Below are 15428 nucleotides of genomic sequence, written 5' to 3' on the forward strand. Positions count from 1 at the left end.
GTAATAAACGTTGCTAAAATTCGCCCTATGCTGTTCCAGTCCAATGCGGGGATTATAACTCGTGCGTCTCCCTTCTCGATTACTGTAATGCACTACTCTCCGGTCTCCCCAAGTCAGAAAACAAGAGCCTGCAGCTGGTACAAAATGCTGCAGCAAGGCAAGAAAGTTTGATCACATGACCCCGATTTTAGCTAACCTGCATTGGCTCCCCGTTAGCTTAAGATGTGATTTTGAGGTTCTGTTGGTATTATACAAAATCATGGATGGACTTGCTCCCTCATATCTTTCAGATTTAATTTCCCCCTATGTTCCGGTCCGGAGCCTTCGCTCTGAAAATGTTGGTCTACTAGGAATCCCAAGAGCCAAGAAGAGAACCGCAGGTTCGAGAGCGTTCTCCAGTCGGGCCTCGATTTTGTGGAATGCTCAGCTCCCTGAGATTCGATCTGCAACCTCAGTGGAAGTGTTTAAATCTAGGCTTAAACACACTTCTATAGCTTATGAATGACCTATATTTCATGTTGAAAATATCTGAGTGCTATTTGTTATTGCATTATCCATTGCAGCCTGGTCATTCTGGAAGAGGGATGACCTAATGTGCAGTCCCCTCTCAGGGGTTATTCATTATCCTCATGTTGAGGTTTTTGAGTTTTCCCTTGCCCTCATGTAGGTTTTAGATCAGGAGATGGTGTAATAATAGTTTTGTGATTTAAAATCATTTGTGGTCTGTGCAGCCCTTTGAGACTCCTTGTGATTAAGGGAATCACAAATAAACATGACTTGACTTAAAACTGTGTGTAAGACGTTAAATACCAATGGACTAGAATGTGATGTTAGATTGGGGTAGTGACACAAGGATAAGGGATTACTTTCAAGGTCAGATGACATAAAATGGCATCTGGCATACTTGAAGAAAAAAAAAGCACGCATCAAGACAGTCGATCAGTCGTATTGCACCTGTGATTTTTTTTTTATAGACATGTACTCCAACCACACAAACATACACCAAAAGGGTTTTATAAGTGCAAGAGAATTTTGTTATCATTTTCACAAGGACGGTAAGCAGGACACTGTCACCATTGCTTTCACGTGAAAATATCACATTTCGGACATATACTGGGAAAAAAAAGGTTAGCTTAGCATCACTCAGCAACTTTGGCATAAACAGTGCAAAATAGCAACACACATTTATCACCGATACAAGCACAGATCACATCTATCAGTTCCACTTCTCACATACAAACAGAAAACTGTATTCGGCTGAACAACTCCACGTCGATTAAATTAATTTCTTTAAATTAGAAGACTTCATTTATGTTTTACTCTGAATTTGGTCGTTTTGAGCAACGCTAACAACCAAATTCACAAATTTGATTGCTTCCGTTCAACATGAATACGGACGCACAGCAGATGAGACGAAAATGTACAGGAAAGTTAAACAGTACTATAAACAAAAAGACAAATAAACGAAGGAAAAATAATACTATTTGTACATGAAATGAATACAGTCAAGGATTGATTTTGTAGGACGGTTATGTTTTCTACTTGAAACAAACATCTTTTTAGTGCCATTGACGGCTATAGACGTCAAACCATTTGACTAAGCTTGAGCTAAGGACGTAGACTTTTATTTTTCAGGGTGGATTCACCTCACTTTTGCAACCTGCTGTTATATAATAAATGGGAAAAAAAAAAGCAGGACATGAATTGGACATCCAGCTTTTGTAAACGTTGCAATTTAACGCCTTCGAGTGCAAAACGTCTTCCAACGAAATTTCAGACGCGCGTCCAAATGAAGTCCACCTCGAATTACAGTGCACTTGAATTTCCTCCTGAATTTTCACTCCGAAGACTGAATCCCCTAATTATTAGCATTTGGGAAAGCTTGTTAAGTGGGTTCGACCTCATGTTGCCATGGCGTCCTGGAAACCCCAAGACTCCAGCAGCGACACTTGGAAGTTTTCGGCACACAGCGGCGGGTTGTCGAAGGTTGTGCAGCTGCTGGTGCGTCCGTGGTTGAGCTCCGAGTCGATGTAGAGCGCGTTGCCTTCACCGCCGCCTGACACGGTAGTTAAGTTCAGTTCCACAATAGGCATTTACTGTATTTTCACGACTATAAGGCGCATCGGGTTTAAGGCGCACCAAAACGACCAACCTATCAATTTACTGTATTTTCACGACTATAAGGCGCACCGGGTTATAAAGCGCACCCCCCAAAAATAGTTTTTGTGTCCTATATTTTCCATACATAAGGCGTACCGGACTATAAGGCGCTACAGTGGGAACGTCAACAAAACAGATAGTTCAGTCAAACTTAACATTCCGACGGCTCGCAAAGATGCAAATACGTGTCTCAGACACACGTACGGACACGGTGTCTGCACGATGTCACCAAACACTCAAATGCGTCATTCCACATATCATTCGGAAGGTTTAAGTCTTGGGATTCAAGAAATGCCAACAATTTCTTAGTTTCTATTTTCTTTTTAGCTGGCAACTGTGTGGACAGCAAAGTAAGAATTTCATTGTGCAGGGAAACGGGGTTCTTTACCGTGCATATCACAGTTAACACTTTGAATTGAATCACAGAAACATCAAGATCAGTCTGAAACAAGATACAGTGGAACCTCGGTTTTCGAACGCCTCTCAGTTCGAACAAATCGGTTCTCGGTACGCTAGGGTGCGATGCTGAGCGGCGTACGGGTGTAGATTGCCCCCACCCCTCGTGAAGAACTGTTATGACGTGCGTGCACACTTCTTTTTGCTTTCGCTTTAGATATCGGTGAACGGAGTGTTTTAGCCCCTAATTATGCCTCCGAAGAAGGTCGGTGCAAGCAGCAAAGTTGCTACAGGTGAAAAAAGAAGGGTAGTGCGTACAACTATTGCATTTCAGAAAGAAATAATAGCAAAATATGAAGAAGGTGTGCGAGTTTCCGATCTTGCTATACATACAGCATGGCTTCTGCTGAGCACCACAAAGGTAAGAAATCCTATTCATAATTCTTTTCTTTATCCTTTAACCGCTCACCACTTTTTGTGGAGACCCGGGTGCTAAATGAGGTGCAAACAACCTGATTTTTTTAGTTGTACACGTTCATGTTAGCGTAATCTTTCGTACGATTAGCCTGGGTTAGCTTCATGTTTACGTTCATGGTAAACTTCAGGGTGTTGGAATGGATTAAAACGATTGCACATTACTTTTAATGGGAAAAACGATTTTCGGTGACCGAACAAATCGGTTTTCGAACAGGGTTCTGGAACGGATTATGGTCGAGAACCGAGGTTCCACTGTACTGGGAAAATATAAAGCCGGTGTAGCTCACCAAAGTCGTCTTGCAGCCATCACATTCAATAATAATACGCAACCACGGTCCGCTTACATCCGTGAGTGTAGTATATCCAACTGTGTAAAATATTTACACACTCCAAAACACGCAATAATGCCAACAAACAAAAGAAAAATCCGCCGAGAAGCATTTGCATAGATGGACGTTGCTTGTTGCTAGCTGTCTGTTTAGCCCCATAACTCCTGTTTAACAAACTAGTAAAAAGTGTTTTCTCCCTGCCGTAGAGCAACCTAACGTGATTTACATTCATTTTTTTCAGCCAATTGCAGGCTTAGTTTTGCCCGGCTTCAGCCTAAGCAAGCCTGAAATGCTAAAAAGGACCCGCCTCCTTTACCTCCAAATAACTTTAGCCAATCGTGACCGATTCAAATGATGAGTGACACATTGGTGAGGATATGAAATGCCGATATATGTATATATGCCAGCATACACCGCGGACAACTTCGCCTACGGTGGGAAATCTAGTCGGCGGCTGCTTGCCTTAGTTGCAAGACTTTGCGACTTAATATTGATCCATATATAAGGCGCACTGTATTATAAGGCGCATGGTCAGCTTTCGAAAAAAATAAAGGCTTTTAGGTGCGCCTTACAGTCGTGAAAATACGGTACTCAAAAACATTAAACTGGTTACTAAATTCGAATACAGACTTATGGCTCGATAAGTATCGCTGATAAGAATCGCAAATTATTGTTTGCAATGGATATCCAACTTTATCACTAAGCGTTATCAAACTATTTTTACTCACTGTGCCAGAAACACTGATTTGCATAGTGCGTTCTGTTAGGTTTAATATTTCCTTCAATTCTTTACCTGTGTGTCAATAACCTCTTGTTTTATTATGTACAAACGTACAAGAATAATGGCCCGGCGTTGCTGGACTAGGGAATGCTGGGCATTCTACTTTGGCGCGGTTGTTGGGGCAGTGGTTTGTTGAAAGAGCACCAAGGAGCCACTATGTAGTGTTAACGAGCGACATGCAGCTCCAGAGCCGTTTGTACACAAAAGCAGATGTTTATTGGTTTTGCTGGTATTTATTTTGGGTGCCTTGAAACCAAACCTAGTTAAAACCCTCCCAGAGGCTTAAAGTAAAACTGTAAAAATAGGGATTCATATATAAGTTTAGATACGTACGTAAAGGAGCTTATATAGTATTTTGTTGAAAGAATTTCTGTAGTTTGCAAAGTTATTGACCCACGGGCAAAGAAGTGGAGAGAAAGTTCAAAAAAAACTTTGGGGCGGCAGTAGCTCAGGAGGTAGAGCGATCGTTTTAGGATTAAGGGATCCCAGTTCGAATCCCGGCTTGTCCGTGTTACATGTCGAAGTGTCCCTGGGTAAGACACTGAACCCCCAATTACCCCCAATAAGCAGGTTAGCGCCTTACATGGCTGCACAGATCACGGCCGCTATTGGGAAATGTGAAGCACAATGTAAAGCGCTTTGGGAAGTCATTGACTTGAAAAGCGCTATATAAATGCAGATCATTTCATTTCAAAATATCAGAATGTACTTTTGGAAAGATTTTGTGGTAACGAGATATGGGCTAATACCTTTTCATACTGGGTCTAGTGGTAAAGTGTTGGCCCCCTCACCGCCACAACCTGGGTTAGAACTCTATTGCATACAATGTATTGCGATTTGGGCCCGCAATGATTATGGATTCATTAAATCATTGCTCAAAGACAAAAGTATACCGTAAAACCTCATGTAGTATCGTACACCCAAAATGACTGTATGCATTTCCAATCGTATCCACTGTATTCCGCGGTATATAAGGCACACTATGTTATAAAGCACAGCTTCAAATTTCTGGGAAATTTGGGGTTTTTAGGTGCACCTTCGAGTCGTAAATATAAAATAAATATGTACTTGTACTAGCTTTTGTCTGAAAGAACTGAAAGTTATAGTCTCGTTTTGGATATACTTCCCAATCAAGCATTTTTTGACTTTGACTTAATTTCACCCTAGTCTTATCTTGAGATTATTGTAACCAATGCAGATTTAATTTGACCAACTTTAACTGATATTCGATTTAATTCAGGTTGTAGATTTAGCCTTGGATTTAGACTAGACTTGTATTTATACATATCTTCAAACCTTAAACAGTGTCTGAAACTCATGAGAAAAAGTTACCGGACACCAGAAAAGTTGCCTCCCCAGCCATAAAGTTGCCTGCCACATTTTTCAAAACTTGGGTCGGGGGAAGTGTTTTTGTTTGTTTTTATTTCCTTGAAAAAGTTGTTGGCCACCCGGGCGGAGACGTTCTGAAAAGTTGTATACCCGACGTAAAAGATGCACACCCTGGGCGTCCGGGCAGACATTATTTCAGACCCTGCCTTTAACCAGTCTTAGTATTTTGAATTTCCTTTTTTTCTAACAAAGTGTCGAAATAATGGTAACATTTTCACTACTGCTGGACTTTACTACATAGCTCAACTGGGTCCTCTTGTCTCAGGCCTACCTGGTCTTGTATGTAGACAAGGCTTTAACAAGGCTTGATTTTAAATCAATCACCCGTTAAGGTGTTGGACCAAAACTTGCAGAGGAACTACTATGATTAGTGTTGTACTTAAGACAACAGTGGACTTTGACTATGTTTTAATATTTGGATTCCTTGTATTCTTATGAATCCTGAATTAAGGTATATTTCAAACTTGAAGTAATTATTCTTTGGTACCAACATAGTGTGAAACATACAAAGTGTTGTATTTATCAGATTCTTCTTGAATTTAACTAGATGCATAGTTGAGGTCTTGGAAGCAAAACAAGAGATACCTAGTTTAGTTTTTTAGTGTAAAGTAGACTGACTGGACTGTAATTTGGGCAAGCCTTAGTTGGATTATTCTATATCACTTTGTTTGATTTTGACCGGTCCCAGATCTGATAAGATTTTACTTTTAACTTTGCTTGATATTCTAACACAACCTGATGTACTTCAAACCTTCTTTTGTTATAGTTCAAACACGGATACTTTTGGATTTAGAAATTTTAGATTTAATATTGCAATTCAAAAACAATCCTTGATTTATATTTAAATTCAACAATACATATTCAAATGATTTTGCTATCTAAATCCGGTATGATGGCGTAGAAAACAGATCCATTTTTTGGCAGTAATAGTAAAATGAGTCTTTTTTTCTCCCAAAGTTACCAATTCGAACAACTCACCTATTATGATGGAGTCAAAGTTCCCAGCCATAAACATCGACGTATTCCTTGAGTTGAGGTTGAAGTGGCGGGCGGACAGGAAGGGGGACAACTCGCCGAGTGCCTTTTCTGGCTGCGGCAAACTACCGGCGTCAGAGTTTTGGCCTTCAGAGGGCTCAGCGTCCCCGTGACCCGGATTCTTAATGGCGGAGGCTAACTCGGGGTGACGGATCACCACCCACTCGTACCGCTCCATCTCAGGCTTAAGCTGGCAGATACAAATTGGGATTCACAGAACATATTATTGTGGACAGTCATGCTTTACAAACAAGTTCTGCTATATATTAAATAAAAGCAAAACTAAAACTGCAGAGACAAAATGGACACAATAACCAATTTATTGCAAAGAGGACTAAATATACAACCACAAAACCATTTAAACCAGTCCTGTGGAGACCTGATGAGATAAAACAGGAGCAGGTTACAGAAGATCCGGATATCCCCGAACTCAAACAAGCATTGAAAGATGAGCGCCTTTGATGGTTCGCTCAGCTCTGAATACTCAATGGTGTGTCGAGTAAATAATTCACGCTGAGGGCTCACCTGAGACACAATCTCATTTCTATTTATGATGAGAGAAACACACTAATGCAACACACAGACTGGTGTTTTATCCCCCTTTGACATGACAGCATGTTAAATGAATTGTCTTTGCGCGGATTGAATCATCTAGTCCAAATAATTAATGTTGAAAATGCTGCGCTTAGGAGCATTGCAAAGGAGTACAACGACGCTCTCTAGTGGCCAAAATGAGAACACACAAAATAGGTAATCAATTAGTATTCAATGCATGTAAACTGGAAAAAAATATCTACCATTTAAAAATAAAAAAAAAAATCCATCCATCCATCCATTATCTGCACCGCTTATCCTCAGTAGGGTCGCGGGGTTGCTGGAGCCCATCCCAGCTATGTTCGGGCAGTGGGCAGGGGACACCCTGAACTGCTTGCCAGCCAGTCGCGGGGCACATAGGGACAGACAATTCGCTCGCTCATTCACACCTAGGGACATTGTGGACCGGCCAATTAGCCTGACATGCATGTTTTTGGAATGTGGGAGGAAACCAACGCAAGCACGGGGAGAACATGCAAACTCCACACAGGAGGTTGAATCTCATGACTTCAGAACGGTGCCGTACACACGCTAACCACTGCGCCGCCCTATATTTAAATTTTTAAAAAAAATCTTGACTCAAGACTAGTACTTTAGTCTACTACTGCTTTATCTTGTCTAAGTCTATGAGGTTGGATTAACTGCTCCAACTATTTCTTTAGTTCCCTGTTTTGGTAAACGTTTGTTTCAAACAAAACAAACTTTATCTTTTTTTCTTTTTTAAAATTCTGGGGACGGATCGTGTTCTACTGGTAAAAAATGGAGTGTGCGATAACATCTACCGCGTTTTCATGCCAATAGGTTGGCATGTATAAACCACCCAAAGACACAGTTAGCAAATGAGGATTAAAAAAAATAAAAATAAATCAGAATAAGATAAATCAACTAACCCTGAAGACAAAGCACTCCCCGGTGCCGAAATAGCTCAGCTTATTTCCTCCCCTCTTGCGTTCTTCCCAGTCGGTAGAAAGGAAGGCGCCACAGACCTGAGCCCAAAAGAACAAGGTGTGATTCTCCAGTTTGCGGCCTTCATGATCTCAAACATGTTTTCACAATGGCTTCCTCACATCTCCGTCTGTTGTTCGTATAAGGAGGAGCGTCGGTTCGTAGCCTTCGCAATATTCGTAAAATCTGAGACGAGAAATCTGAAATTATTGACGTTCGTATTCACGTTTGAAAGAAAAAATATACCGGTTGAGGCTGCAGCCATGATTGGAGGTGGTGAATAGGAGCTGTGGCTGGCACAAAGCGAAGCGTTCGGGGATCCATGACCAGATGTCTCGCATCTCCTTGGCACTGACAATCTCTGAGGAGAAGGTGTCCGGGTTTAGTGCCAGCTGCACGTTCCTCCTGAGGAAAAATACAGCAGGGGATGTTTACATTGAAAAAGCTCTTATGCTAATAATTCTGAGAACGCTGGTTGAGTAAATATAAATAAATATTTCAAGTCACATACACAAATTATTATTTAAAACAGGCATGCTAAACAACAGTTCACTGGCCGGATCCAGCCCGTTGGATGATTTAGTATGTAAAAAAAAAAGAGAGCCTCTAGGCAGGGTCTGAAATAACGTCTGCCCGGACGCCCGGGGCGTGCATCTTTTACGTCGGGCGTACAACTTACAAAACGTCTCCGCCTGGCTGGCCGACAACTTTTTCAAGAAAAAGCCAATCAAAAGCCCGCATCGAATAACTTTGTGCTTCCGGACTTTCCCGAGCGTTATGAGGTCGTGCATTTGCATGTCATTTTACAAAGTAGACGCACAGAGAACAAGAAAAATGGGGAAGTGGTAAGGAATCAAGCCAAAACCTCAGCCCCAGAAGAAAGATTCAAAAGAAGCTAACAAAATTTATGACGCTACAAAGCGTAAACGTAAATTAAAAGCATCGTGGGAAGAGGAGTTTATGTGGCTTGTAGCAAACGACGCAACGCAAATATTGCATGAATGAAGATGAGTAAATACAGGTGCATACTGATGGCAGATGGAAAACAGCGATGTCATATACATGCAATGAATGTTATAAGTAGATTTATAATAAACTTAATTTTAAAGTGTTGTTCTGTTATATATTCTGATTATCCATCCTTAATACTTTGCAACAATGGTTTTTTTTTGCGATGAGTCATCTTATTGTGCTTCAAGTTGTGAAAAATGGGGCAGGCAACTTTATGGCCTGGTGTCCGGTAACTTTTTGTCATGAGTTTCAGACACTGCTCCAGGTCATTTCTATCAAAAGTTGTGCCTTTATTAAATAGATGCAAACCAAGTGCTCTATCCGGCCGCTAGAGGGCAGTGTTAAGTTTATAAAGCGTAGTGAGTTTCAGATCTAAAACCGCTTTCACTTAAAGGGACAGTGGGTAGTATTAAGTGCATCCAAATACAAGGAAACTTTAATTCAGTAAAAAAAAAAAAAAAAAAAAAAAAAAAAAAAAATCATTGATTTCAATATTAGGCAAAAAATACATGAACCATTATACCAATGTTTATTTTCATAAAAAAAAATTATAGGTCGAGAAATTTTGTCAAGCATCCTGCCGCCAATATGTGCCGAGTATCACTGGCCTTCGCTGATACCAGACAACACAGTGCCATCTAGTGGTCAAACATTACACATTAGGGCTAAATGTTAAACCAGTAAACAGTTTCAATGCCAAACGTGAAAATATTTTTTAGCCGTTTATGAATAAATGTGTTGAGTTTAGAAGAGATCCCTTCTTCTCCGTGATTGTCATATGTAGGGTAGGTTACCCATGTAGGCTGAATGATAAAGCATGATACTGAAAAACAATGCTAAAAATTTGGATTTGACATTCTTTTACGGATCCTGCCCACCTCAGAACAGAAAGTCTGCATCAGTCCCCAGAGCCAAACTGAAAGAGTCTCAAAGGGCTGCACAGACCACAGATTATTGCAAACCACAGACTATTATCACACCATCCCCTGATCTAAAACCTACATGAGTTCAAGGAAAAACTCAAAAACCTCAACATGAGGAAAATGAAGAAACCTTGAGAAGGGACCGCACATGAGGTAATCTCTGATTAAAAGGCTTTATTTCCATATAATGTAATTATATTTGTGACTGATATCAGACAATAAAGTCTTTGAGATAACAAAATAATAATACAGAGGGTGAAAGAAATGTCAGAAGTTAGAACTCACCTCAATCCGAACCACAAGTACAAGCGAGTGAAGCGGAGATGGAAAATGGATGGAAGAATGAGATGGCAGAAATCAAAACATGAGGACATAAGGATAGAAAGTGAAACAGGATAGCAGGATAAAAATGAAAACAATCATTACAGATACAATATACTAAATACCACTACAGTGGAACCTCGGTTTTCGAACGCCTCTCAGTTGGAACAAATCGGAGTCCGACCAAAAATTTCGAGAAATTCTTGCTTCGCTGTTCGGTCAAAAAAATCGGAGTTCGAACGCCGGTAATGCGTGAGTGCGTACGCTAGGGTGCGATGCCGAGCGGTGTACGGGTGTAGATGGCTCTTTTCGTGACCAACTGTTATCGCGTGCGGACGTGCTTCGTTTTGTTTTCGCTTTTAATATAGGTGTACGAAGTGTTTTAGCCCCTAATTATGCCTCCGAAGAAAGTCAGTGCAAAGTTGCTACAGGTGAAAAAAGAAAAGTAGTGCGTACAACTATTGCATCTAAGAAAGAAATAATAGCAAAATATGAAGGAGGTGTGCGAGTGTCTGATCTTGCTAGGGAATACCCCACTGTCCACCTGCGCCTTCTGCTGACCACCACAAAGGTAAGCAATCCTATTCATAATTATTTTCTTTATCCTATTTTTTTCATTTTTACACGTTCATGTTAGCGTAATCTTTCGTACGGAAGATTACGATAACGCGAACGTACGATTAGCCTGGGTTAGCTTTATGTTTACGTTGAACATTCAAGGTAAACATTCAGGGTGTTGCAACGCAGCCCAACTTTCAGGGTGTTGGAACGGAGCTCCCTTTCCAATGAACCGCTCACCACTTGTTGTGGAGACCCGGGTGCTAAATGACTTGTAAACGACCTGATTTTTTTATTTTTACACGTTCATGTTAGCGTAATCTTTCGTAGGGAAGATTACGATAACGCGAACGTACGATTAGCCTGGGTTAGCTTTATGTTTACGTTAAACATTCAAGGTAAACATTCAGGGTGTTGGAACGGATTAAAACGATTTACATTATTTTTAATGGGGAAAATGATTTCGGTGATCGAACAAATCGGTTTTCGAACAGGGTTCTGGAACGGATTATGGTCGAGAACCGAGGTTCCACTGTATTACATAAAATCCACCCCAATAATGACTACCATTTTAGAAACATGCCAATAAATCAGAAAATTGAATATTTGCTTAGGATTGCAAAAAATTAATGACAATAACATTTTAACTGGGATTCTGGACCTTTTACCCTCCTCAGACACAGCTGAGTCAAATTCTCAGCTCATCAGTTTTAAAACACTATAACAAAGATTTGATTTAAGTGTGTTGGTAAAAGAAAAGAATAAAATATAATAAATCAGACTGGATAGGGAATCTTGAGGTCCGAAATTGGAACCCCTTGTCTGCAATGTATCCCTGTTGTGTACAGAAAATGCTACCAATGACTTGTTTTGACCCTACCTCTTCTGTCTGACGGTGATGCCCTTTTGCTGCAACGACTTCTCATTGGTGAGCTGCAGCAAAGTGATCTCCTTGCGACTCAAGAGCCGGATGGAGAAAGCCTTCTCCAGCAGCTTCTCAGGTGCCACCACCGAGGCTATCCCTTTCACAAAAGCCTGAATGTCCGCCTTGACTTTGCCGGAGTCCTGCGGCTGGTCGGGCGGTACGGCCGCTGCCGTTCCTGCCTTGTGCTTCCGGTAGAACTTGAGCAATGCCAGAGCCACGCGGTATAGAATCTTGTAGCCCTCTACCAGGTAGACATCAAGGACTCTGACGATGTGGCTGAAGGGCAGGTCCCCGAGCACCCATCGCTGCCAGTCCGAGTAGACTTCCAGAACATCCTGAGCCGTGGCAACGATCAATTTATGGGCTGGGGCGCAGTACTTGTTAGCCAGGTCTCCGAAGGTCATGCAGCCTGATTCGTAAGCCAGGAAGGTCTGGTCCAGGAGACGTTTTCCAGGCTCGTTGCAAGCGAGCATACGGCTCACGTGCTCGAAACACTGAGCCTCGTCGGCGCTAAAGTGCAGCAGCAAAGAAGTGATGGCTGGAAGGGAAGGGCAGTGAGAAATGTCAGGGAACTGACTCGCCACGCAACCGATGATGCGGTGTGCAGAACCGACTGCCTCGGATTTCAGGCAGTAGCGCGGCACTGGGTTATCATCGACAAAGTCTGGCAGGGGTATGTTGGATGATGGTTTTTTAGTGGCTGCCTCTTCAATCAAGTCTCGGTAGACTTCAGCGTCCGGCGTCACCGTGCGGCAGGGGATGTTTTTAATCAGCTGCTGGTAGACTTGAGCCCGAAGTTTGTGATTTTTGGCCCAGTAACCCTGGCGGGCCATTTGCTTAAACTCTTTCAGGTCCTTGCAGTCCACCTTGGTGGGACCACTGCAATTGGCCAGATCCCCCATCTGGTTGAAGTCCACAAAGGTGCCATAGTCCTCTTCTGCCATGGTTGAAACTGTATTACGAAATTCCTCCTCCACACAGAAAATTACTGGACTATTCTAGTGATCGCCCCATGACTGTCACTGCAAGGTGAACCAGAAAGGGAACATTAGAAGAGAGATTGAGACGCAAATGTTGCAAAAAACACATGTTACAGAATTTGTCCTAATATTGTTTACATAAAAAGTGTATAGGATATATACATATAAACATCTCATCTTATCTCATTAGCTACACCGCTTATCCTCAGTAGGGTCGCGGGGGTGCTGGAGAACCATCCCAGCAATCATCGGGCAGTGGGCAGGGGACACCCTGAACTGGTTGCCAGCCAATCGCAGGGCACACAGGGACAGACAACTCACTCGCTCATTTACACCTAGGGACAATTTGGACCGACCAATTCACCTGAAATGCATGTTTTTGGAATGTGGGAGGAAACCGGAGTGCCCGGAGGAAACCCACGCAAGCACGGGGAGAACATACAAACTCCACACAGGAAGTCTGGAGCTGGATTTGAACCCACGCAGGAGGTTCCCAAGACATGGACTGTGCCGCACATGCGCTAACCACTGCGCTGCAAGCGTCTGAAGAAGCGTGAACACAGATTTCGTGCTTGTCACGAGGAGGTCAAGAGAGTAGGTGCAAAGATAACTTGCAAAATAGTGGCAAAGACCTATTTGATAATCGCGATTTTCCGTAAGAATCCAACTCACTGAGAGAATATTTTCTCATAGTTCATCTCAGACTTTAATCCTTGTTCATTGGAGATATCGACATGCAATTTATTAACTTCAAACCGCTGATTTCCTGGGTGACTTCAGTCAAAGGTGGACAAAATATGCAGTCATGAGAGTCATCTGGTCAGATTCCAGGAGAGTGCTGCTCATGTTTAGAGACATGAAAATAATTGTATTTACCTGGTACTACAAAGTATTGTGAATACATAATAATGAACAGGTAAAATATCATACATATATACAAAATATCCCAAGCATATAAAGATAAATATGCAAGATTATTTTTTTTCATACAGAAGCCAACTCAATCTACATATCTAAAATTTTAAAAATATATACTACTGCAAAAAATAAATAAATGCAAACTTCATCTTGTAAATTTGCAGGGTATATTTACATTAGGAAAATAAAAATCTGCTGTTTTCATTCATTCTTGCCCAGTTAGCATGTTAGCATAAGCCGCCCTGACACAACGACGAATGCAAAACAAATCCGACGGCACCAGCTACATGGTCAACCCTCCTCTGCAAATTAAAACCATGCACCATAACCAGCTGCACAAAAACTAAAACCACTTTGCAGAAAAACGACCCAGCTAGCAGTTTAGCATCGACTAGCATAAGCGTCGCGGACTTCCACATGAAATCTTAACAGTGCAGTTGTCTTTTTGCAGTGACTTGTTGAGAAATCGACGCATGTGCATCTTCAGCAAACAACAGCATAAATGCTTCCGATTAACAGGAACTCCAAATATATGTTCCGGTGCATAAAAACGCCGATGCTGATCCTACCTGGATGCAGGAGATGTCTTGAGACATCAAGCGGAATTCGCGCATGTGCAGTTGCACACAACCCTGCAAGCTCAATTTGCAGTGAGGGAACCAGCTCACGATCTCGACGTGGATTTATCTTCTAAATTGAACACTCAAATCCTCTCCGTGCACCGTATAGATACAAGTGCCGCATTTTGGCACACAATGCAACGAATATAAGGGTGTTGTTTACCTCCAGACGGTCGAAAACGGATGACAGGAAGAAGACTAATAAGGCAACAAAACCTTCCTTTGTGCAACGGTCAAAGTTCGACACATGACACTTGTTATCGATGATTAAATTGTGGGAAACCTCCGTGTGGCTTTATAACAACAATTTGTGCATATATCAGGCCTTGTATTTTGCAAGGGGGAAATGCGGTTAAAATTGCATTAAAGTACATCTCATAGTCAATAAGAAATTGTAAAGCAGATGCTGCAATGAGAGTCAAAATGGGCACTTCGGGTTTACTCTACTTGCTTGTTTTCTATCTATCTATCTATCTATCTATCTATCTATCTATCTATCTATCTATCTATCTATCTATCTATCTATCTATCTATCTATCTATCTATCTATCTATCTATCTATCTATCTATCTATCTATCTATCTATCTATCTATCGTTCTATCTATCTATCGTTCTATCGTTCTATCGATCTCTCCATCCACCTATCTATCTATCTATCTATCTATCTATCTATCTATCTATCTATCTATCTATCTATCTATCTATCTATCTATCTATCTATCTATCTATCTATCTATCTATCTATCTATCTATCTATCTATCTATCTATCTATCTATCCATCCATCCACCCCACCTACCTACCTACCTACCTACCTACCTACCTACCTACCTACCTATCTATCTATCTATCTATCTATCCACCCCCCCTCTCTCTCCATCCACATATCTCTCTCTCTCTCTCTCTCTCTCTCTCTCTCTCCATCCACCTACCTACCTACCTATCTATCTATCTATCTATCTATCTATCTATCTATCTATCTATCTATCTATCTATCTATCTATCTATCTATCTATCTATCTATCTATCTATCTATCTATCTATCTATCTATCTATCTTATCCACC

At 41.4% G+C, this 15428-nt stretch overlaps 1 protein-coding gene across 1 annotated transcript; it reads right to left on the reverse strand.

Moving 5' to 3' along the window:
* Window positions 1–943: 943 nt before the first annotated feature.
* Window positions 944–14478, reverse strand: tbc1d24 (TBC1 domain family, member 24). Its single transcript, XM_088324055.1, has 7 exons — window positions 14312–14478; window positions 11800–12866; window positions 8353–8511; window positions 8229–8292; window positions 8052–8147; window positions 6511–6757; window positions 944–2056 (listed from the first exon to the last, which is right to left on the reverse strand). The coding sequence occupies exons 2-7, from the start codon at window positions 12786–12788 to the stop codon at window positions 1902–1904; spliced, it is 1710 nt and encodes a 569-aa protein (XP_088180181.1). The 5' UTR covers window positions 12789–12866; window positions 14312–14478; the 3' UTR covers window positions 944–1901.
* Between the last annotated feature and the right edge of the window lie 950 nt (window positions 14479–15428).

Source organism: Urocampus carinirostris, chromosome 19 (genome assembly GCF_059441175.1).
Source record: "Urocampus carinirostris isolate Australia breed hairy pipefish chromosome 19, RoL_Ucar_1.0, whole genome shotgun sequence".
In the NCBI taxonomy this organism is placed as follows: Eukaryota; Metazoa; Chordata; class Actinopteri; order Syngnathiformes; family Syngnathidae; genus Urocampus; species Urocampus carinirostris.